Below are 26,080 nucleotides of genomic sequence, written 5' to 3' on the forward strand. Positions count from 1 at the left end.
TTTCACTTTTGCTCAGGGTATAATTAATTTAGACAACCTTGATTTAAAGAGATATTCTAATTTTAACGTAGAAAGTTGTTACCACTCGCAGCTGGCATCTTCTGTGCTGCATTACTCCTTTCTGAAGGGATCTACAAATCTCTGAGCTGTATTTTTAAACTTAGCCAGAGTTTTGCACAAGAGAATGACTGGGGATGAACACCAAGTCTTTAGACTTTAGACTTTAGAGATACAATGTGGAAACGGCCCCACAGCCCACCAAGTCCACGCTGACCAGACAATTAACCTCCAAACCTGTACGTCCTTGGAGTGTGGGAGGAAACCAGTGCACTCAGGAAAAAACCCACGCAGTCACAGGGAAAACGTACAAACTCCATTCTGACAGTACCCATAGTCAGGATTGAACCCGGGTGTCTGGCTCTGTCAATCAGCAACACTGCCGCCACTGTATCACCCTTCCAAGTGAAACTGGCAATTCTTGCACAATAGGTGAGAAGTCAATATGATTTATAATTTATTTGTTTTTCACAGACATTATCATTTTGTTTGCTGAGCAAAGCTCATTTTGGTATTTAAGTATCTTTTGTAGTCATTTTGCAGATTTAAGGGCAATATCCATTTCCACAGCAATTTCATAGCACCCAACAGCAAGAAATCACAGTGCTTTGGATTAATTAGTCTCTTGAAATGTGCATGTACCATGTTAAAGGAAGTGTCAATAATAACCTTTTGTCTCCAGAGAGACTGAAAAAGGGTTCTGCCTCGAAACGCACTTATCCATGTTCTCCAGAGATGCTGCCTGAGTTACTCCAGGACTTTGTGTCTTTCTTTGTAAACCAGCAACTGCAGTTCCTTGTGTCTAAATAATAGTGATGCTATTTATCAATATTAAAGACATTCTAACTTTGATAATTCATACCAAAGTATTCAATTCCCACAAAGGGAACAGCCTAGCATTGCAAACTACTTCTTCAGCCAATGGTACTGCTTCAATATGGAAAAATGTATGTGCTTGCTGCGAAACGATATAGATGAATATGATTTTACAGCAGTTTAAGGGCAAATAATGATTTAACATGCAGCAATAGAGCGACATTGTGACGCAAGCGGTAGAGTTGCTGCTTGCAGCGCCGGAGACCCGGGTTCGATCCCGACTATTGGTGATGTCTGAACATAGTTTGTATGTTCTCCCCGTGACCGCGTGGGTTTTCTCTGAGATCCTCGGTTACCTCCCACACTCCAAAGATGCACAGGTTTGTAGGTAAATTGGCTTGTATAAGTGTAAATTGCCCCTAGTGCGTATAGGATAGTGTTCATGTGCGGGGATCGCTGGTTGGAGCGGACGCGGGGGGTGGGCCGAAGTGCCCGTTTCCACGCTGTATCTCTAAAGCTAGAAAACTAAAACTAAAATCAATAGGCCTCAATTTCCTTTTTCTTCCAGGTGATTTCCCCGACGTAGACATCTGGATCTCAAGATGTCAGAAGTTTTGACTGCACTGGTCCATGCCTCAGAAAAATCTGCAAACATTGCTCGTGCGTGCAAACAGGAGGAGGCGCTCTTTCAGCTTTTGGTGCAGGAGAAAAAGAGCATTGAGAAAAATAAACGATTTGTTTGCGATTTCAAAACACTGGCAGATGTGTTGATTCAAGAGGTGATCAAGCATGACATGGGGAAAAAGGTGAGTACCACAAAATAACAATGGAAAAGTTAATGGAAAAGGAATGGTTATGTTGCTTTCTCTCTGCCTGCAAACAATTAGCTTGAATCTGATCTGTTCTGGTGCTGTAGCTATTCTGGTATGTGGTGCTTGGCTGCATACTGACTATATGTATTTGGTGTTATATTTTTAACAAAAGGCAATGTGTTGACGCCAACTGCTGTTTTATTTCTTGGAAACATTCTGCAGGTCAGGCAAATCTGTGGAGAGAGAAACCGAGCTGATATTTTGCTTTGCACTTCAAACAGTAACAGCAATTTATTTTTCTACAGCCGCTGCCTGACCTGCTGAGGAGCAGGCCCATTGTCTCAGGTGAAATAGGGAAGAATAATGAATCACCTGGCCACCAGCAAAATGTTCTGATTTTTACCTCTATCAGCTCCTTTAATGAGGAGAACCTGCATTAACATCCTGATCAGCCCTCCTTGTCTCAGTTCGCCATGTGCACATGTGGCAGGTATATGTACTTAGTCACCAGCTGTACCTAATGTGTGTGTAGGATAGTGCTAACGTGCAGGGATCGCTGGTCGGGGTGGACTCGGTGGGCCGAAGGGCTTGTTTCCACGCTGTATCTCTAAACTAACCTAAAGTAGCTTTCAGAGCGTTTACCGTTCGTAATGATATCTTCTGAATGGATTGGTTCACCTACACGAGGCAATTCAAAGATTTGAAAAATAACCTGGGGCCACCTCCAGTCAAATGGCTGAAATGTCTGAGCCTAACTGGATTTTATTCTTGGTTGAGCTGCCTGAGTCAGCAAACAGAAAGTAGCAAATAGTGTTCCAAGTGCTTAGCTGAACTCTGACGCATTAAAAGTTAGCGAGATGTACCGAATGGGGTAATGTTTGACATTGACCTGTGATTTTGTGCTTCTGCAGTGAAATGAAAAGAGCAAATTCACTATTTTAAGTTTAAGAATAGGTTTTGTGCTGAAGCAAACACGTGTTTTAGTATTCGGGGAGGGCATATCTTAACACTTGGGTCAGCAACAATTACTGCAGTCGAAGTTGGCAGAAACTGTAATGTCAGGCTTTTATTATTAATGTTTAATGTTTTATGGGTCATTCTTAATTGTCACTGTATGTCATGTTGTCACTTGCGTGCGGAACACAAAGGCAAATTCCTTGTGTGTGAACATACTTGGCAAATAAACTTATTCATCTATACTTTTACCAAAACTCTCATTTTGGCCACTTCTGGTCTGCATTGTAATTAAACTTGAGCAAAAATGCAACCCTATATCGCTAGGATTTTTCGCCATCTTACTCAGCGTTCACCTCTGCTCCAAGCCACCAAGTTTTGTTCCGATCAGTGAAATATGAGAAATGTTATGAGGGTTTAAAAAATCGTGAGATCAGCAGATTGGTCTTCTCGCCTGTCCGTCACCATGAAGGTAACGCCCCTTCTGGCACCCGCTGGAGAATAAAGTCCAGGAGGCGGGGCTGAGTAAACAAGCTGTGGTGATTGAGCCCGCAAAAGTGGAGTCGGGAAAGCCGTTGCGTGGAATCGGGTAAGCCGCTGTGTGGAGTCAGGAAAGCCGCTGTGTGGAGTCGGGAAAGCTGCTGTGTGGAGTCGGGAGGTGCTATTTGGTTCCACGGCCAGTGGCCGTTTGGTTCCACGGCTAGTGGAGTCGAGACATATAAACATAGAAAATAGGGCAGTTCAAGCCAGCACTGCCATTCAATATGATCATGGCTGATCATTCAAAATCAAGATTCAAGAGAGTTTATTGTCATGTGTCCCAGATAGGACAATAAAATTTGTGCTTTGCTTCAGCACAATGGAACATAGTAGGCATGACTACAGAACAGATCAGTGTGTTCATATACCATTATATAAATATATACACACATGAATAAATAAACTGATGAAGTGCAAATAACAGATAAAGGGCTATTAATGTTTAGAGTTTTGTCTGAGCCAAGTTTAATAGCCTGATGGCTGTGGGGAAGTAGCTATTTCTGAACCTGGTTGTTGCAGTCTTCAGGCTCCTGTACCTTCTACCTGAAGGTAGCGGGGAGATGACTGTGTGGCCAGGATGGTGTGGGTCCTTGATGATACTGCCAGCCTTTTTGAGGCAGCGACTGCAATAAATCCCCTCGATGGAAGGGAGGTCAGAGCCGATGATGGACTGGGCAGTGTTTACTACTTTTTGTAGTCTTTTCCTCTCCAGGGCAACAAGTTGCCGAACCAAGCCACGATGCAACCGTTCAGCATGCTCTCTACTGTGCACCTGTAGAAGTTAGAGAGAGTCTTCCTTGACAAACCGACTCTCCGTAATCTTCTCAGGAAGTAGAGGCGCTGATGAGCTTTCTTAATAATTGCATCAGTGTTCTCGGACCAGGAAAGATCTTCAGAGATGTGCATCCCCAGGAATTTGAAGCTCTTGACCCTTTCAACCATTGACCCATTTATATAAATGGGACTGTGGGTCCCCATCTTACTCCTTCCAAAGTCCACAATCAGTTTCTTGGTTTTGCTGGTGTTGAGGGCCAGGTTATTGTGCTGGCACCATATGGACAGTTGCTCGATCTCTCTTCTATACTCTGACTCATCCCTATCAGTGATTCGTCCCACAACAGTGGTGTCGTCAGCGAACTTGATGATGGAGTTCGCACTATGACCGGCTACGCAGTCATGAGTATAGAGTGAGTACAGCAGGGGGCTGAGCACGCAACCTTGAGGTGCTCCCATGCTGACTGTTATGGAGGCTGACACATTTCCACCAATACAAACAGACTGTGGTCTGTGAATGTGGAAGTTGAGGATCCAGTTGCAGAGGGATGCGCAGAGACCCAGTTCTGCGAGTTTGGTAACCAGCTTGGAGGGGATGATTGTGTTAAATGCCGAGCTGTAATCAATGAATAACAGCCTGACATATGAGTTTTTGTTGTCCAAGTGGTCCAGAGCGGAGTGGAGGGCCAGCGAGATCGCATCCACCATTGATCTGTTGTGGCGGTAAGCGAACTGCAGTGGGTCCAGGTTTTTGTTGAGGTTGGAGTTGATTTGCGCCATGATCAATCTCTCAAAGCACTTCATCACCACTGACGTTAGTGCCACTGGTCGATAGTCATTGAGGCACGTCACCTTACTGTTCTTGGGCACCGCTATGATTGATGCCCTTTTAAAGCAGGTGGGAATCTGCTTTAATCAGTACCTTGTTCTGGCTTTTTCCCCATATCCCTTGATACCATTAGTCCTAAGAACTAAATCTAACTCTCACGAAAGATAGATTCTTGATTAATACGGGTGTCAGGATTATGGGGAGAAGACAGGAGAATGGTTCTTGGTTCTTGGTTTCTTGGTCCTCCAAAATATTCCAAATGGAATTTAAATTGGAGGTGGTGAAGGGAGGGCTTAAGCCAGAAGGGGTTATTGGGAAGAAATAGCTACTTTAAATTTAGTTGCATCTGGTCGGGTAGGGTAACTATAGTTGGGTGGAGATTATTCCATGCGTTAATTGTGCGGGGGAAGAACGAATTGCTGTACACATCTGTCTTTGTAGCTGGGATCACAAATTGGATCGAATGCCCTCGTCTGCTCCTAATTGGTTTGGTGTAGGTCTTGTAGTCTATGTCGATCTGATGGGGTTAGGAGGGAGAGATAGATCAGCCATGATTGAATGGCGTAGTAGACTTGATGAGCCAAATGGCCTAATTCTGTTTCTATCACTTATGACATGATGTTATTAATTAACAGGAAAAGGATGACCAGATTGATCTAAAATGCGTAGAAAAGCTTTCATGTTTCATCTTTGCAGCCGAACCATGAACAGATGGTCCAGTTTTTAGGCACTATTGTTTGTTTCCATAATGTGACTCAGAAATACACATATTGAACATTTTTGGAGCTTGCAGTGAATCTCTGATGCTGAATACACACTGAGATTCAGTTGTTGCACCTGTGTACAAGAAGTGACCGCATAAACACTGATTTCAGTGCTACGTAGAAACAAGGGACTGCAAATGCTGGTTAATATACAAAAGGACACAAAGTGCTGGACTAACTCAGCAGGTCAGGCAGCATCGCTGGAGAACAAATATAGATGATGTTTCATGTCCCTTCTTCAGGGTCTCGATCCAAATGGTCACCTGAAATGTCTCCAGTGCCCATATTGACATGAGACTCTGTGACCACATCCTTGACATCCGATGACATCCAAAGTGCTCTGGCTTCAAAAAACAACTAATTTTCTCTCTCCACAACACTCTGACTGAGTATTGCCAGCAAATCATGTTTCATTATGGATTTCCAGCGTCAGTCGAACATAAAAAAGCATTAGGCTGTCTGTAGATGCTAATGAGGAGCCTAACTTCCATTTAAAAATCTCTTAACCAAGTCTGTTTAATGTGAGCACAGTGTGGGTCTCAATGGAATTAATTAGTGGACATTGGTGAGAAGCAGGTTCTTTTTTTTTATCTTCCCATGGAGCCATCTGGAGCATCCTGCTCCTCCTGATATCACTACACTTCAGAGAATTGTCGCAACCATTAGGCAAATTGTTCTGATCTCTCAAATTCAGTTTCTGCACCACTGTCACTGCTGAACCTGAACCTTCCGGCTCAGATGCTGACTGATAACCTGCAGACTAATTTGCATCTGAAAACATGATAGAACCCATTTTCATCCCAGCTAAATGTTACACCTTTAATGGAGACGCAAGAGACTGCAGATGCTGGAATTTAGCAAATTGTGGAATTCATTGCCACAGATGGCTGTGGAGGTATTTTTTAAAGGCAGATTAACCGATTCTTGATTAGAAAAGGGCCTGTCCCACTTGGCAATTTTTTCGACCACTGCCGGCATCATTGACTGACGTATCAGGTCACTGAAAAAGTCGCGGCGTGACGCGGCGTGATGATGTATTTACGCACGGTGTTTCCTCAAGTGTTGCAACATTTTTTTTGTCACCGCTAGATTTTGAAATGTTCAAAATCTTTTGGCGCCCATGATATGACGCCAGCAGTCTCCGAGAAAATCGGCAAGTGGGACAGGCCCTTAAGGGTGTCAGGGATTATGGGGAGAAGGCAGGAGAATGGGGCTGAGAGGGAAAGATGGATCAGCCATGATTGAATGGCCGAATAGACTTGATGAGCCGAATGGCCTATTTCTTATGAACTTATGAACACATGAAAGAAGCAAACTACTGGGGAACTCAGCAGATCAGGCAGCATCTGTGGAGGAAGAAGAGTCATCACCCAAAACCTTGTCTGTCCATTTCCCTCCACAAGTGCTGCCTGACCTGCTGAGTTCCCCCAGCAGTTTGTTTTTTACTCATTATTCTTATTAACACGAGATATTATTACTCGGCCCTCCAGACAAGCTGGTGTGAATTGTGCCTCCATCCTTTCAAGCTCTGATTGCTACCACCGGCAAAATTCGAGGACAATCAGAAGACACAATCACATGACAATAAACTCACTTGAACTTGAACTTGATTGGCTCACTGCTTCCTGAGGTTAGAAAAAGAGCGTTGTCATAGCAATAGAGAGATACAGCATGGAAACACGTCCTTTGTCCCCCTGACTCCATGCTGACCATCAATCATCCATTTAGAGTGACCCTGTATTCTGTGGCGGACTGGCCAGGATGTCAGCTTGCCCGATGGCAAGTGGGCCCCTGATGAAGTGGGCCCCCTTTGTCTCCTGGCAACCAATATTTTTAGATTCGCCACTGCCTGTATTAACCCCCATGTTGGAAGGAACTGCAGATGCTGGATTATACCGTTGATTGACACAAAATGCTGGACTAACTCAGCGGGTCAGGTAACATCTCTGCAGAAAGGAAATAGATGACGTTTCGGGTCGGAAACCTTTTGCAGACCGAGGTTGAGATCAACAAGCCAAGTTACTCCAGCATTTTGTGTCTACTTTATTAACTCCTTTTCTATTCTCCCGAACTCTCATACATATTATTTTAAATACCTGTACTTATATCTTAAAGATCTGATGCACAATTGTAATGAAAACAGTTTATATTAGGAACAAGTTAATTTTGTATTTTGGTTTGATACTTGTATAGGAAGGGTTGAGAGGAGATATGGGCCAAATGCAGACAAATATGACTAGGCCTGTATTCCAACATGGTCGGCATGGACAAGGCATACCGAAGGACCTGTTTTCATGCTGTACAGCTCTGACTTGTAAATTAATAATATCAATGTGCATGTGGCATAAGTAATCATATTTAACAGTCAATTATTCAGTTTCCAGGACTGGAAGATCACATCTTCGGTGAAGAATCAAATGAATTCACTAACAGTCTGGGTAAGTAAAAATCTCAAGCTGAATTATTTCCCCAAAAACCTTGGAGCAAAATCTCTCTGCTGTGAACAACCTGTAGTGTCAGTAACAGGGAGTCAGGGCGGCAAAGTGGCACCACGATAGAGTTGCTGCCGTACAGCGTTTGCAGCAGCGGAGATACGGGTTCGATCACGACTCTGAGTGCTGTCTGTACAGAGTTTGTACACTCTCTCCGTGACCTGCGTGGGTTTCTCTGAGATCTTCAGTTTCCTCCCACACTCCAAAGACGTACAGGTTTGTAGGTAAATTGGATTGGTAAATGTAAAAATTGTCCCTAGTTTGTGTAGGATAGTGTTAATATGCGGGGATCGCTGGTCAGCGTGGACCCGGTGGGCCGAAAGGCCTGTTTCTGTGCTGTACCTCTAAACTAAACTAAACTAAAGTATCTAGAATGTGGTGGAATAAAAAATAACTGCAGATGCTGGCTTATACTAAAGATAGACACAAAATGCTGGAGTAACTCAGCGGGCCAGGCAGCATCATTGGAGAACACGGATAGGTGGCATTTTGGGTTGGGAAGATAAGTCTGAAGAAGGCTCTGGATGTAATGGATTACTTAGTAAATTGGTGAATTTGCCAATGCACAGTGTGACTAATATCATCCATATGATCCTTATTTTTATTCATCAAGAGTTTTAGACCTCTTCCCATTTAAAATTACGAAAAGGAATCCATGAAAAATGTGTAGGAAGGAACCGCAGATGCGTGTTTAATCGGAAGTTAGACTCAAAAAGCTGGAGTAACTAGCAGGTCAGACAGCATCTCTGGAGAGAAGGAAAAGGGGACATTTTGAGTCGAGACCCTTCTTCAGACATAAAAAATGTTGATATATCAGTTGGCCAGTCTTTCGAGATGATGGAGAGATACCAATATTGTGAATCATTACAAATTACCCCAGCTTCGCCATTTACTTAGCAGGAATACTACCTTGCTCTTAACCTCTACGTGTGGGTATGTGTACTTGAACAATAAATGTGTTCCAGAAAGGGTACCACGATGGGATAGCTGGTAGGCCAGTTACCTCACAGTATCAAAGACCCAGATTTGATCCTGACCTTGGGTTGCGTCCGCAATGAGTTTTCATGTTGTCTCTGTGGCTGGCTGCCTTTTCTCGTGGTGCTCCAGTTCGCTCCCAGGTTTCATAGGCAGACCGATTTGTAGGACAATAGCCCTATTGTAAATCGCACGCAGTATATGGGTGAGTGGTAAAATCATAGCAGAGTTGATGAGAATGGGAGCATTAAACAAGGTTGGATTAGTGTATGATGTCCAGCGCAGCCTTGGTGGTCCGAAAGGCTTGTTGCCATGTTGTATGGCTCTATGACTCAGGAATCAACTCTAATAATTCACAGTGTGGTTACCTGATTATGAATACTATATAGGTCAGATTATGAATACTATCCAATATATAGGTTAGAATAAGTAATATTTTCAGTAATTAATGTTACCAGTAAATCCTAAATTGATATTTCTTCCCAAAATGTTTAGCAAGATTTGCTATTTTACTGCAAAGTTCAGTGATGCCATACTTGTCCCTTTTGACAATTAAATTGCAACATTTTTAATTAATCTCAAGAATCAACGATGCTAATAAAGGAGGATTATAAACTGTGTGGCCTTACTCTAGGATCAGGATGCAGGCATAAATGCATTAGAGATTTTATGGTTCATGGCTGATCATCCAAAATCAGTAGGTAGACAAAAATGCTGGAGAAACTCAGCGGGTGAGGCAGCATCTATGGAGCGAAGGAAATAGGCAATGTTTTGGGCCAAAATCCTTCTTCAGTACACAGTTCCTGCTTTTTCCCCATATCCCTTGATTCCCTAAGAGCTAAATCTAACTCTCGCTTGAAAAATGAATACCAACATAAACACAGAACAGGTTAGCAACAGAAATTAGCATGAAATCGATGTATGTACAGATTTGGAAAAGTAATTTCCAAATATGAAATAATGTGGTATGGCTCAGATTTTGCACAACTGTGCCACTAACTGGAAGAAAGCCACACTCAATGGTCCAGCTCTTTCTGTGCAAGATTCTTCCCCCCCCCCCCCCCCCCCTCTCCTGACATCAGTTGCTGTCAGCTGTCTGCTTTAGCAGACCCCTGGTGCGCAAAAAACATTGCCATGAGTAGGCCAAGAGTGAAGGATTCTTACTGCCAACAAATCAGGAAGTTAAAAATTTCCGATTTTTCATAACTTTCTAAACATTTTACAGAACAAAATATCAGAACATGCAAATGCCATTATGATATGAGCTTACATATCTTAAGCAAACTTTGAAAAGTAAAATTAGAAGAATTATCCAACGGATTGAATGACAATTCACACATACATAGAAACATAGAAAATAGGTGCAGGAGTAGGCCATTCAGCCCTTCGAGCCAGCACCGCCATTCAATATGGTCATGGCTGATCATCCAAAATCAGTACCCCGTTCCTGCTTTCTCCCCATATCCCTTGATTTCGTTAGCCCTAAGAGCTATATTTAACTCTCTCTTGAATACATCAATTTATCAATACATACAATTTATTTCAGGGGTAGAGAGGTTGTTAAGCAGTAATTGTGGCTTCATGCATGATTAAAACTTAGCTACAGCTCATTCAACAGAGTAGATTTATTCAAAAATATATACTTTTCTTGAAATTTATCAGTCTCCTTGGACCCAGTCCTCTCCATTCAAATGAACAATGTCACTGATCCCCCTTCAGATCAACCTGTTTGAGGTACATTGGCAACTGCTGGGAACCCACAGAAAATTGGCACTATACTGGAATCATGGTGGCAAGTATCACTCAATGACTTTAGAACTTCCTTGGTCATGGGTGTGCCGTGAACCTCATTTGGATTGTCAGTCTGAATGTCTTTGCAAAATGAATTGTAGGTTTTCCTCACTGCCAATCTTCCTTTAATGCATTTCTACAGCATTTTAATTATGGAAAAATTCATGGAAAATGCTGCCTTTTACATAGACTGGAGTTGTGCGTTCATTTTATTAGAACGTAGGAAAATTGGGAGATAAGAATTGCTGGGGCTAAGCTCTGCAATGTGAATATTTTCCATGTACTTGCTTTTACGTATGAAATCATTTACATTTCAAAATGATTTAAATGACTTCTGTGAGAGTTGTTGCTTATGGGTTGTTTTTACTTTAGGATAAATGTGTGTGCCAATCCTTTGTCAATAAATCTTAATGTGAATTTATGGAATTCCCTGCCACAGAGGGCAGTGGAGGCCAAGTCACTGGATGGATTTAAGAGAGAGTTAAATAGAGCTCTAGGGGCTAGTGGAGGCCAAATCACTGGATGGATTTAAGAGAGAGTTAGATAGAGCTCTAGGGGCTAGTGGAGTCAAGCGATATGGGGAGAAGGCAGGCACGGGTTATTGATTGGGGACGATCAGCCATGATCACAATGAATGGCGGTGCTGGCTTGAAGGGCCGAATGGCCGCCTCCTGCACCTATTTTCTATGTTTCTATGTAATGTATTATAAACCCTGATGCAAAATCAAGATGATCTGGAAAAATAACTTGTTTGTTTTACTCCTTTCATGACTTCGATGGATCCTATAGCACTTAACTGTATCTTATTATTCAAATGCACCAATACTTTTTTAGGCATTTACGGCAGTCAATTCACACACAGCAAAGCCTCACAAAGATATGACCCTCTGCTTTACAGCTGTTACCTTTACCCTGCCCATCTTTAGCATAAATTAGTGTGAGCAGAATTAAAAACAGAAACAAATTAATTTGCTGAGAATTCTCGTCATGCTGATCACCAACAGTTTGTTTTTTGTTCCCTCTTTAGGTGAAAAGATTAAAGTTGAAGTTTGTACGACAGAGGAAGGTACAGCAGAGTTACTGAGCAAAGTGCTAAATGGTAACATGACAGCAGCTGAACTGTTGGCCTCAATTGTACATTGTGGTGTATCGATTGAAGATCCCGATTTGGAAAAGTTGGCAGCAGAAATCCCACAGGATACTATGGCCCTCTGGGTTGATCCTATAGGTATGTCAACGAACACAAATGTAGATGCAAATAAAAGTGATGGTGAACTGCCAATAAATAAAATAGAAGAGCCTTCAGTAATATAGAGGCACGGTGGCGCAGCGGGAGATTTGCTACCTTACAGAGACCCGGGTTCGATCCTGACTATGGGTGCTATGTGTAAGGAGTTTGTACGTTCTCCCCTTGACCTGCGTGGGTTTTCTCCAGGAAGCTCCGGTTTCCTCCCACACGCCAATGACGTACAGGTCTGTCGGCTAAATAGCTTGGTATAAGTGTAAATTGTCCCTAGTGTGTGTGTGAGATAGTGTTCTTGCACGGGGATCGCTGGTTGGCGTGGATTCGGTGAGCCATAGGGGCCCCGCACTGTAAACTAAACTAAAATAAGCTAAATTCTGATTTGGAATAAGAGTACATAAAGCTGAATTCCAGTTGTCAGATTTAGGCAATGTTTTTTTTTTTGTGACATTACAGCTTGCCAGCACATCCAAGAAGTTAAAATTTTGACTTTTTTGGTGGAATTTTTAATATAACAAAATGATTACTAAAGTTTTATGAATACCAAAAAATTAAATTAGAAAGTGAGGCCCTTGAGCAGCTTGTAGGATGATGAACTACCAGAGACACCTACAGCAAGGAATGATATGATGTTACTCTCACTGTCTAACTTTAGCATTCATTTTCACAAATAGAATTATAAATGGTAAAAAGTGAATTCACTGAATATTCTTGCCAGACGGATCACCAACTGTTGCAGGACCTACAGTGTCTATAAAAAAGCACTGGATTTATACGTTAAACTCAGCGCCAACATAAAAGCAATGCAGTCAAAATGTTCTTTCTGAACTGAGATTAGGAAGGTTGCTTTGCATGCAAAAAAACGAATTTAAGTTAAAACAAAATAGAAGCAGGAGGATGCCTCACTGCCATTTTACAAGGCATTGCCCGATCCCCATATAGTGTGCATCCTTCAGCGTTCAATATTATATGAATCAAAGATAGACACAAAATGCTAGAGTAACTCAGCAGGTCAGACACCATCTCTGGAGAAAAGGAATAGGTGACGCTGACCCACTGAGTTACTCCGATTTTTTGGTGTCTATCTTTGGTTTAAACCAGCCTCTGCTGTTCCTTCCTAAGCATTCTATGAATTAACCTTTGAATACACTCACTGACTGGTCAAGAATCCAAAAGATGGATAACTATTTGCTCAAACCTGCAAGATAATTTGTGGCGTAGTAAAGAAAACTGGGAACTGGAAAGCCCTGACAGTAATGTTGCTTCATTTAAAAAGCGAGCTCAACTTTAATGTTAAAAAGTAACAATACTTCACGGTGGAATCATGACAGCGGTTCCTTACAAAGAAAGGCACCTTGCAATTATTCAATACCTCATTACGACCTCAAAGTTAATTACAGTATGTGGCATGTTTTTGAAATTTGGTTACTGCTGAAATGTTGTGCCATAATTTCAAATAAGTAGAATATGTATTTCTGAAGATAGACACAAAGTGCTGAAGTAACTTAACGGGTCAGGTAGTATCTCTGGAGAAAAAGGATGGGTGGAGTTTTGTGTCAGGACCCTTCTCCCGACCCAAAATGTCACCCATCCTGTTTCTACAGAGATGCTGCCTGACCCACTGAGTTACTCCAGCACTTTGTGTCTATCTTTGCAAAAAAACAGTTCCCTTCTACACATATGTATTTCTGAGTTTAGTTGATTAACAAGTTAGGAAAGCTGAAGTGCAAATACTAAAGAATATGCAAATACTATAAGCAAACTAAACCATTAAGCCATTCAAAAGGATTGCAAAATGTTGCATAAAGTGTACAGTACATTGTCTGATGAAAGGTCTCGACCTGAAACGTCACCCATTCCTTCTCTCCAGAGTTACTCCAGCATTTTGTGTCTATCTTTTGTCTATTTAATGTTTTGAATGGTTAAATATTATTGAACTGTTACTTATTGAAAAATCTCGAATGAACACCAATTGATGCAGTTTTCACAGTAAGCTTGGTTTTAATTTGGAACAAATTACCCAAAAGAAACCCTTCAAAAACAACCTCCACGTATCTGTAACCACAACAGGAACCTGCACTCTCATTAAATGTCAAACATTCGCAGTTTGGTAGAATTTGTATTTATACCAATGTGGTTATTTGCTTGATTTGCAAATTAGCTTCTTGCAATTTGTCACTCAGTTGTATTTTTTAAAGAGAGTATGTGCCTTCCAAATAATTCTCTTTGTTCACTCACTTCCTCTTCTTTGCTCCAGCATTTATTTTTGTTTAATTACATCTCTGAGAAGCACTATCGAACATTCTTCAACATCAAAGGCTCCATATAAATTCAATGACCTTTTAACGTTAATACACATTGGTGCTAGAGTATGAAGGGCTGTTGCCTGTGCTTATATTTTTAAAATTATATCCATACGTTTTGGTTTGAGGCAACTAAAGGCAGGCTCATTAGGGGAGTTGGAGATTTTATTAACAGTGGCTTTATAATTCTTTTGGATTATCTGTACAGGTGTCAGAGGTTATGGGGAGAAGGCAGGAGAATGTGGTTAAGAGGGGAAGATAGATCAGCCATAATTGAATATTGGAGTAGACTTGATGGGCTGAATGGCCTAATTCTACTCCATTAAACTTATGATCTTATGACCTAAGGTAGACAAAAATGCTGGAGAAACTCAGCGGGTGAGGCAGCATCTATGGAGCGAAGGAAACCTGGTGAGAGCCTCATCTATAGTAGAAAAGGAGAACCCCCGTTCCCTGAAGAATGAGGACATCTCCGATGCCCTGGTGTGGAACACCTCATCCTGGGAGCAGATGCGGCGTAGATGGAGGAATTGGGAGTAGGGGATGGAGTCCTTACAGGAAGCAGGGTGGGAAGAAGTGTAGTCCGGATAGCCATGGGAGTCAGAGGGTTTATAGTGGATGTCGGTCAGGAGTCTATCACCTGCGATGGAGAGAGTGAGGTCAAGAAATGGTAGGGAAATGTCGGAAATGGTCGAGGTGTATTTGAGTGCCGGGTGGAAGTTGTGGTGAAATGGATGAAGTCAATGAGTTGTGTGTGGGTGCTGGAGGTAGCACCAAACCAATCGTCGATGTAGCAGAGGTAGAGGTCAGGGTTGGGGCCCTGGTACGCCTCGAACAAAGATTGTTCGACGTACCCTACAAAGAGGCAGGCTTTGTAGCGCAGGGCCCATGCGCGCTTTACCGCTCCCCTTGACTCCATTCAAGGACCCAAGCAGTCTTTCCGGGTGCGGCAGAACCTGCACCTCCTCCAACCTCATCTATTGCATCCGCTGCTCTAGGTGTCAGCTGATCTATATCGGAGAGACCAAGCGTAGGCTTGGCGATCGTTTCGCCGAACACCTCCGCTCGGTTCGCAATAACCAACCTGATCTCCCGGTGGCTCAGCACTTCAACTCCCCCTCCCATTCCGAATCCGACCTTTCTGTCCTGGGCCTCCTCCATGGCCAGAGTGAGTCCCACCGTAAATTGGAGGAGCAGCACCTCATATTTCGCTTGGGCAGTTTATACCCTAGTGATATGAACATTGACCTCTAATTTCAGGTAGTCCCTGCTTTCTCCTCCCCTTCTCAGCTCCCCCTGAGCCCACTGTCTCGACCTCTTCCTTCTTCTTCCCCCCCCCACCCTCATATCACTCTGAAGAAGGGTCTCAACCCAAAACGTTGCCTATTTCCTTCACTCCATAGATGCTGCCTCACCCGCTGAGTTTCTCCAGCATTTTTGTCTGGAGGTTGGATTGGGTGGCGATGGGTAGCTAGATCAAGATTTGGGGAAGAATGGAATACAATAGACACAAAAATGCTGGAGTAACTCAGCGGCACAGGCAGCATCTCTGGATCGAAGGAATGGGTGACGTTTCGGGTCGAGACCCTTCTTCAGACTCAGGGTCTCGACCCAAATCGTCACCCATTCCTTCTCTCCAGAAATGCTGCCTGTCCCGCCGAGTTACTCCAGCATTCTGTGCCTATCTTCATTGTAAACCAGCATCAGCAGTTCCTTTCTACATGAAGAGTGGAATAAGTTGGAGCCAGTTTTCTTTTAAGGTACTGACTGCCTCATCTTAGCCATTCTTGGTGTCCCCCACTTTATTTACATGTCCCAGTATCATCATCCATGGCCAGCAGCGGCCTCTGCAGCCTGTCCGCGTTTTTATTATTTTTTGTCTGTGTTTTTTATGTAGTGTTTGTTATTTTATGTTGGGGTGTGTGTGTGGGGGGGTGGGGGTGGGGTGGAGGGGGGGGGGGGAACTTTTTGAATCTCTCCCTGCACTGAGACCCGACCTTTTCTCGTCGGGTCTCAGTCGTCGTTGAGGCCGTAACGAGGAGCGGCCTCCAACAGGAAGAGACCGGGGACTCAGGTGTCGACTCACCTCACCGTCGCGGAGCTGGCCGGGTCCGGAGCGGTGGAGGAGCGCTGCTGCTGCTGCTGCTGCTGCTGCTGCTGCTGCTGTTGCTGCTGCTGCTGCTGCTGCTGCTGCTGCTGCTGCCGGAGAGTCGGAGGCTCCGGCGACGGGTCTGTGGACGACGGCACCGGGGGCCCACGGCTCCCTGGAGGGAGACCGCTTTTCGGGGCTTCTGCGGTGGCGACTTCTCCCGCCCGAGTTGCGGGGTCGAAGAGCTCCTGGAGCGGGGCCTGACACCGCTGCCCCGCGCGGCTGGAATGGCCGCGGACTCTGCGAGCGCACACCGGGGGCACCAACACCAAGACCCGGTGTGCGACCTCGCACCACCCGGCGTGGCTTTAATGGCCGCGGGACAATCGCCATCGCCAGCCGGGGGCTATGACTTTGACTCTGACATCGGGGGGGGAGAGTGCAGTGGAGAGATACGTTTATTTGGCCTCCATCACAGTTATGTGATGGATGTTTATGTTAAATGTAATTATGTTGTGTCTGGGGTCTATTTGTGTGTTATGTATGGCTGCAGAAACGGCATTTCGTTTGGACCTCCAGGGGTCCAAATGACAAATAAATTGATTCTGATTCTGATTCTGATTCTGATTCAGTATGAGATGTATGCTTTGGCGGTGTGGCAGAAGTGTAAGCATGTGTTTCCTCCTCATCATAACAGGTTCAAGATCAGTTATTGTTAAAGCATTGACACTGTACACTCAAATCTCTAGGCCTACCATTCAGGCCCTTTGTTTTCATTAGCAAGTTGCTAACTACAATGCACTTCCCGGTTTTTATCCACGGAGAAGTTTATTCGGAAACCAAGCAGCATTGGTCACAACCTTTGTGGCATATTGTCATGTGTAGCAGGGCTGCCGACTCTCACGCTTTGAGCGTGAGAATCACGCCCTCAAGCAAACTCTCACGCCCTCACGCTGATCAGATATTTCTCACGCTCTGTGGTGAGAAATTCTGTGATCAACAAAAATGTCAAAACTCGGATAAACTGCATGGTCCGCGGGTGTTGGAGAGTCGGGGCTGAGAGAGGGATGGAAGCAGCGGGCGGATACAGATGCGGGGAGCCGGGGCTGGTGAGTATGCGGGGCTGACGAGTATTTGCGCGACTAGCGAGTCGCTCGCTGCAGCTTCGGCCATGGAGCACTCCGGACAGTGCGAGTGTCCCGGGCCGTCGGAAGCGTCGGAAGCGCCGCTGCCGCGAGAGTCTCTGTGCCGAAGGGACAGACTCTCAAAGGGAGGTGGAGAGAGAGAGAGGGGAGGAGACAGGGGGGAGACAGGGGGGAGAGAGAGAGGGGGGGGGTGAATGGAGAGAGAGAAGAGGGAGAGGGGGGAAAGAGGTAGGGGAGAGAGAGGGAGAGGGTGAGGGGGGGGAGGAGGGGAGAGAGAGTTAGGGGGGGAAGAGAGAGGGGAGAGAGAGTTAGGGAAAAGAGAGGGGAGAAAGAGGGGAGGGAGTTAGGGGAAAGAGAGGGGAGAGAGGGGAGGGGGAGAGAGAGGAGAGATGGGACGAGAGAGAGGAGGAGAGAGGGGGAGGAGAGAGAGGGGAAGAGAGGAGAGAGAGAGAGGGGAGAGAGAAGAGAGAGGGGGAGAGAGAAGAGAGAGGGGAGACAGGGGAGCGAGCGAGGGGTGAGAGGAGAGACAGAGGGAGAGAGAGAGGGGAAAGAGAGATGGAGGGGAGAGATAGAGGGGGAGAGAGAGATGGGGGTTGAGAGGAGAGAGAGTGCATCCTGGAGGACAACCAGTGGTTGCTGAGTAGATACGGTGGAAGATAGTGGACTTCAAATGGGGGTGGTTGGAGAAAGCATCTTGCTTGCCTGTTAGAATTTCACTTACTGTAACTGCAGGAAAAATGTTCCCGATGTTGGGGGCGTTCAGAACCATGGGTCACAGTTTAAGAATAAAGGGGGGGGGGGCAGTTAGGACTGAGATGGAGAACAAACTTTCTTCACACAGAGAGTTGTGAATCTGTGGAATTCTCTGCCACAGAAGGCAGTGCAGGCTAATTCACTGGATGTTTTCAAGAGAGAGTTAGATTTAATTCTTGGGGCTAACAACATCAAGGGATATGGGGAAAAAACAGGTACTGATTTTAGATGAATAGCCATGATCATATTGAATGGCAGTGCTGGCTCGAAGGGCCGATGGCCTATTCCTGCACCTATTTTCTATGTTTCTATGCTTGAGTATATGGCAATAAAACTCGGTCACTTGATTTTGAAGCATTTATGCATGGTGGAGGTATAATGTAGTCATAGAGTGATACAGTGTGAAAACAGGCCCTTCAGCGCAACTTGCCCACACCCGCCAACATGTCCCAGCTACGCCACCTGCTTTTGGTCAATACCTCCAAACCTGTCCTATCCATGTATCAGTCTAACTTTTTCTTAAATGTTGGGATGGTCCCTGCCTCAACTACCTCCTCTGGCAGCTTGTTCCATACACCCATCACCCTTTGTGTTACCCCTTAAAAAATGACCTCTTAAAAATACCTCATACAAAAAACATTGAAATCATACTTCTACAGTGCACTAAAACATGATTTTAATACATCAAATTTCAAAATGTTCCTACCCTTCTTCCACACTCTCTCCCCACTCGGTTGCTCCACTCCCTCACCGGGTACCCCCAAGGCCAGTGATCAGTGATCGCACAGCCTGCCCCCCTTCAAAAACGCTCCAATCCAATTTAAAGCATATATATTGTATTCAAGTGTAAGTTAAAAGACTCGCTGCAGTATGCACCATATTGCACAATTCCAATGGGAGGGGGACACCCCCCCCCCCCCCCCCCCGGTCGCTATGCTCCCTCGGGCTTGGTCTCTCACAATTTCTCACTCCCAACTCTCACCCAATGTTGGCAGCCCTGGGTGTAGTCTACATTTTCTTCTGAAAGATCGCGTATTTCTCCTCCAGCCACAGCCTATGTACTGCTTAACCCACACCCACACCTTTATTATCTCAAGGCTTGACTATTCTCATCTACTAGCCCGGCTCCCTCATTCTCCTTTCCATAGACTTGAGGTCATTGAAACCTCTCTGGCTTATCCAGACTCATAGCAAATGCCTTTGATCTGTCACATCTGATCTCATTTGGCTCCCATTAAATAAACATTGACATAAGTTTAAAAAATACGTCACTGTTTCCAAATCACTCCATGGTGTCACCCTCCCTACCTCAGCAACCTCTTTCATCTCTGCAAGCCCCTGAAATATCCGTGCAGCTACAACTCTGGCCTCTTGGCAATGACAGGTCTGAACAAGGGTCCCAACCCGAAACGTCACCTATTCCTTTTCTCCAGAGATTCTGCCTGACTCACTGAGTTACTCCAGCATTCTGTGTCTATCTTCAATGCATGAATTAAATTGTTCTGACATTTTTCTGGTCATCTGCTCCAATGACTTTGAAAGCTAAATATTTTGAAAGCTTAACTTTGTCAACTTTGTGATGCACCACCAATTTTATCCTAACATTACATAAACAGCACTGAGGTAAAGTATACGTCACAAGCGATTGTTGTTTCAGTACTAATCTGCTCAGACTTGAAATCGCACCATTTTATCTAGGGCAAAGGTACTATGATTTTTTTTAAAAGCATTTATGGGCCACTTCCTGTGAGCTTTCTGTGAATGTCAACAGCATCTATATTAACTCACCAAGCACTTCTTACAAAATAATGTCAGCCATACTGTCATATCTTACTGGGAACCTATTAAGAATTCCATTTTAAATAAAAATTAAATGCCTTGAACTCTGTTCATTCAAGCAATTAGCCAACTTTGGTGATTCTGTTGCTTAAAATTGTGAGTTTTATTTTAGTTAGCGATTTATTTCTATAGAAGAATGAGTAAATATAAACACAGTAAAATGACACGATGCCTATCACGCCACAATTTTAAAGAATGTTATCTAAATTTATTTGAAGCCTCCTTGGAAAACTAATATTTGTCAAGGGCAAGATTGTAATCTAAATGTAGATATTCTGAATCTAAAGCAGATTTTAATTATTTTGCTCATTTGTTTTAATCACTGAGAGGAAACAACCTAAATATATTTGCTAAGTAAAGTCCAGCACTTTGTATCTAAGTCTTTGTATCTATGGTCGCTAATGTATTGCATATACTGACTTGAAATAGCTTCAATAGAAAAAACATTATGATTGCTTTGGGCTGCCCACCAGAACTGTTAAATTGTCTCTTTGCCTTCTCATTTGATTTAAACTGCGATAGCTTTGGTGCAGTCTGCGTAACTGTGCTATCAATGATGGTCATGAGACACAGTTGCTCCTTTGTCTCAGAGCATCGCAGTGAAAATAGGCTGTTCTGTGTGGCTCAGAAAAGCACAGTTCAAATTTAGAATCCTAGTTAGTGTGTCATATATAGAAAATTATTCATATGTATGGGGCAGCTTTTACTCTCTTCGTTTTGATACTGTCATTTTTTTTGGCAGCAAATTTCAAAACATTCAAGATCATTGTCACCATCCTGAAAAAAAATCTTAAGTTTAACTTTAATGTTTCCTAAATACTAAACGGAACATTATTAAATAGGCACATTTTGTTTGACGATATTCCTCTGTAATGCCACTGCTATTGAAGGTGTGATATAAAGGCAGCATAGTTATTTATTTTGAAAAAACACAAAAGTGCTGAGTATTCAGCAGAAGGGTCCTGACCCGAAATGCCACCTATCCATGTTCGACAGAGATGCTGCCTGACATGCTGAGTTACTCCAGCACTTTGTATCTTTTTTGTATATAAACCACCATCATTGTTTCTCTTTGGCATTTATTTCGCTGGAGCAATGTACTTTTAAGTTAGAGTGAGACTGATATACTTTGACGTATTAGAATGTGGTAGGAATTTTGAAAGCATTGTTCTGGAGGCCAACATTATACTTTTTGCTGTTAGCTGATTCTTACCAAGTATAGTGGCATTTAAGAGGCTTTTAGACCAGCATGTGGATATGCAGGGAATGGAGGGATATATGGATTGTCTGTCAGCAGATGGAATCAGTTTATCGCAGCATCATGTTCGGCACAGACAGTCAGGGCCGAAGAACTCGTTCCTGTGCTGCACTGTTCTATGTTCTCTGTTCATAACAATGAACCAATAATAGCTCTCAAATTGAAACGTCTTATTGAGAAATGATCATAAGCAATGAACAAAAACGTGTTTTCAGCTTCCATTCGGACAATAAAAATCAGCACAGAAGTTGTAGCCCAGAGAATGATACAGCATGAAAGCCAGCACTTTCATCCATGCCGATTCCGATGCCTATCAATGCTAATCTTATCCGCCTGTATTATGCCCATATCCCTCAAGACCTTGCCTTTCTAAGTACCTGTTCTAATGTCTTTAAATTGTACCTGCCTCAACCACCTCGTTTAACAGCTCATTCCTTTGTGTGAAAAACATGACACTACAATTTCCTTTAAAAAAAAATCCCTTCTCATGTTAATCCGTTGCTCCCTCATATTAGCATTCCCTGCCCTGGGAAAAACAGACTCTGGCCATCTATCCTGTCTTTGCCTTTCATAATCTTATTAACCTATATAAAGTCACTACTCAGCCTCCGAAATTCCCGTGAGAATAATCCCAGCCCTTATCCAATCTTTCATAGAGTCATAGAGTGATACAGCGTGGAAACAGGCCCTTTGGCCCAACTGACCTCACTGACCAACATGTCCCAGCTACACTAGTCCCACCTGCCAGCATTTGGACCATATCCCTCCAAACATGTCCTATCCATGTACCTGTCTAACTGCATCTTAAATGTTGGGATCGTCCCTGCCTCAACTACCTCCTCTGGCAGCTCTCCTTATAACTACAGCCCTCCATTCCAGTCAAGGTCCTGACAAATCACTTCTGCACATTCTATGCTGTTACCACATCCTGTCGTGTGGTGACCAGAACTATGCATAATGTTCCAAATGTGGTTTCACCAATGCTTTGTGGAGATGTAGCATGATGTCCCAACTCATGTACTCAAAGCCTCCGTCTATTGAAGGCAAATGCTATGTTCTTGTTTTAAGCTAAGATCTAACGCATCTCCATCAGGTGCATATAAAAGGGGTCAATTAAATTGGGTTCATATGGTTCACCATATGCTGGTTTTTATGAAGTCCTATCATCAGATGTTATTTGTATCAGTACAATATTTGATGGGATTGGACAAAGCTCTAAATCTATCTTTAACATTGGCAAAATCAATTAATCATAATTTTATGAAGAATCCAATCAGAATTTTGGGGGAAACTCTCCTTTCCAAGATGCTGACTACAATATTGGACAAAAACTAGGCAGAATGTGCAGAAGTTTGAAAGCACACATCACTGGACTCAGGAACAGTTTCTTCCCCTTTGTTATCAGTCTTCTGAACAGTCCTTCCACTGTCAGGGTACTATCTGATTCATATCTACCCCATTGTAGATATTGGACTTGGTCTATGGAACTGATGCGCTACAATGCTCAAAACTATTTTCTACCCTCTGTATCTTGCACTTTGCTCTATATATTGTACTTGAATCTGACTTGGTTGTATTTATGTATTATATCTGATCTGATTTGATAGCATGCAAAACTAAACTTTTCACTGTACCTCGGTATAGGTGACAATAATAACCCTAAACCTAATATCCTGGTCCTCGATAGGATTTGAGCACCAGCCCATATGGACCAAACCCAAAGACAGATTGATTTCTGAGATACAATATAATAACAGATGGAGATGGTACCATCAGATCAATACAGATAAATCATTCAACAACTGTAGAGGAGATAAGCTTCTCAGTAGTGTAATCCTTGCCGCTATATCCAGGGCGTGTGTTCAAATACTATGGATATCCCACATGCTGAGAGGTCTATGAGTGAGGAATTTTAATCCACACATCCTGAATATGTCCACGCCACTGTAGGAGCATATTTCAAATTGCCTCGTGTCCCCATCGGTGCTCTGACTGGAGAAATTCCAGACTTCAGCAGAGTATTAACGGAAGGGGCCGAAAATAAAATAATCCTCTGAGCTAATGTGGCTGTTATGCACAACTAATGCAATCATCTCGCACCCATTCATCATTACTGCTTCTCAAAATATCCAGACCTAGCTGTGACTGCAATTTTGACTATAATAGAGCAATGGACATTCCTTATATAGGGGCATCCCACCAAAATCACAGTCTTAAATAACTTTGCTTTCAGTATCTTGTCATACATGATGCAACTATATACAAAGGGCACTGCCCACTTTTCCCATGGAACATCCCTTAAAGGTATAATGCAGATGGATACAGACCCTAACATAAGACGACCAGGCTAGAAAACCCATGCAGTCACAGGGAGAACGTACAAGCTCTGTACAGACAGTACTTGTAGTCAGTATCGAACCCGGGATCTCTGGCATTGTAAGGCAGCAGCTCTACCGCTGAGTCACTGTGCCGTTCCTACCTGTCTGGTTTATATATTTTGCTTCCCCTTGTCCGTGTGACTTAGTGGAAGGACCGTGTAGGAAGGAACTGCAGATGCTGGTTTACACCGAAGATAGGCACAAAATGCTGGAGTAACTCAGCGGGCCAGGCAGCTTCTCTGGAGAGAAGGAATGGATGATGTTTTGGGTCGAGACCTTTCTTCTCATCACCCATTCCTTCTCTCCAGAGATGCTGCTTGTCCCGCTGAGTTACTCCAGCATTTTGAGTCTATCTTTAGTGGAAGGTCTCTTGTCTCTAAGACAAGGAGCTCTGTACTTTAGCCACATAGCAACCCTTGAGCGTGTAAGTGTAGTGTGCAAGGTGTTTGTTTTCCTGGCTAGATGCTCATCTCTGCATTGTACTCCCACCATCAGTTAAATGAAACAAACTGGGATGGTTTATTATAGTGACACAGGATTCTGACGGTGAAGTTTGGTCCAAGTCTAGCTTAAGTAATATGAAGACATTCTTCGGGTATGATAATTCTCAATGTTGGTATTGTTTTGTGAGTAAATGCAATTTGTATGTACTGCTTTGGAAGATGCCAAGAATTTTGTAATTACTTCCTCGAGCAATTACATTGTCTCCAGAGGAAACAAAGTCTTCAGAATACCACAGCACTTTGCAGTTCCAAGCACACTCAGGACTGAAAACAGAAAAGGCTGGGGGTACTCAGCGGTTCAACTCTGTGGGGAGAGAAGCAGAATTAATGTTTTGGCTTGATAACTTGTTAGCTGTGCTAGGAAAGGTTAGAAAAGAGGTGGCGTGGAGAATAAAGGAAAGGTCCACAATGGGTCGGTAGCAGAGAAACTGAAAGACAATGAGTGATGCTACTGATGCCGCCTGAGAGAGGGCGGTGAAGGCTTGGAACTCTTCTCTCAGTTTCCAACAACTTAAGCATCAAACAGGATTGTTTGAGGGTTTCTGCAGCCAATGGTGGAAGCAGAGGTGGAGACGAGCAATCTTATAGTGGTAGGAGAAGGCAGTCTGTGTCAGGGAGTGGTTGTAGGATCAAAGGTCAGCTCAAAGTCAAGTAGGATAATAACACTGTAAACACTTGGGTGGGTGGGGACGGTGAAGGAATCGGTGACGTACACAGGGAAGGGCACCAGAGCCAACAGATTTAGTGTTCCCAGTGTTTAACTGATGGGAATTTTGACTCATTCAGAATCAGATTTCAGGCAATGCAAACACAGCATGATGAACCTTGATGCAGAGATAAAGCAGGGTGATAGCATCATGCGTAATGCAGTAGAGGCAATGTCTTCAAATGGTGAGACCAGCATAATCAAGGACGAGTCTCACCCCGGACACTCCCTTTCCTCCCCTCTCCCATCCAGCAAGAGATACGGAACTGCGAAAATGCACACCACCAGACTCGGGGACAGTTTCTTCCCAGCTGTTATCAAGCAACTGAACCATCCTAGCACCAACTAGAGAATGGTCCTGACCTACCATCTACCTCATTGGCCACCCTTGGACTATCTTAAATCGGACTTTACTGGACTTTATCTTGCACTGCCTGTCCTATAACTTGTATCTGTACACTTGGACGCCTTGATTGACAATCCTTGATTGTCTTTCCACTGTGGACCAACCTTTGATCTCCCCCATCTTCAGTGAAGGAACTCCTCCTCCTATTTTACCCCCACCACTATCTCCCCTGAAACACTTCTAGAAACATAGAAACATAGAAAATAGGTGCAGGAGTAGGCCATTCGGCCCTTCGAGCCTGCACCACCATTCGATATGATCATGGCTGATCATCCAACTCAGTATCCCATCCCTGCCTTGTCTCCATACCCCCTGATCCCTTTAGCCACAAGGGCCACATCTAACTCCCTTTTAAATATAGCCAATGAACTGGCCTCAACTACCTTCTGTGGCAGAGAACTCCAGAGATTCACCACTCTCTGTGTAAAAAATGATTTTCTCATCTGGGTCCTAAAAGACTTCCCTCTTATCCTTAAACTGTGACCCCTTGTTCTGGACTTCCCCAACATTGGGAATAATCTTCCTGCATCTAGCCTGTCCAACCCCTTAAGAATTTTGTAAGTTTCTATAAGATCCCCCCTCAATCTTCTGAATTCCAGTGTGTACAAGCCGAGTCTATCCAGTCTTTCTTCATATGAAAGTCTTGCCATCCC

General features: G+C 43.7%; 1 protein-coding gene across 1 annotated transcript in view; it reads left to right on the forward strand.

Annotated features, from left to right (window-relative positions):
• The first annotated feature begins 1,436 nt into the window (after positions 1-1,436).
• The window catches only part of LOC129698639 (inositol polyphosphate 1-phosphatase-like), a 33,226-nt gene continuing 8,582 nt past the window's right edge, over positions 1,437-26,080 (forward strand). Inside the window, exons 1-3 of the mRNA XM_055637768.1 lie at positions 1,437-1,679; positions 7,924-7,984; positions 11,832-12,032. Coding sequence (XP_055493743.1) covers positions 1,476-1,679; positions 7,924-7,984; positions 11,832-12,032 — 466 coding nt within the window. The 5' untranslated portion in view covers positions 1,437-1,475. The remainder of the gene's footprint in view (positions 1,680-7,923; positions 7,985-11,831; positions 12,033-26,080) is intronic.

This window comes from Leucoraja erinacea, chromosome 7 (assembly GCF_028641065.1).
Source record: "Leucoraja erinacea ecotype New England chromosome 7, Leri_hhj_1, whole genome shotgun sequence".
NCBI lineage: Eukaryota > Metazoa > Chordata > Chondrichthyes > Rajiformes > Rajidae > Leucoraja > Leucoraja erinaceus.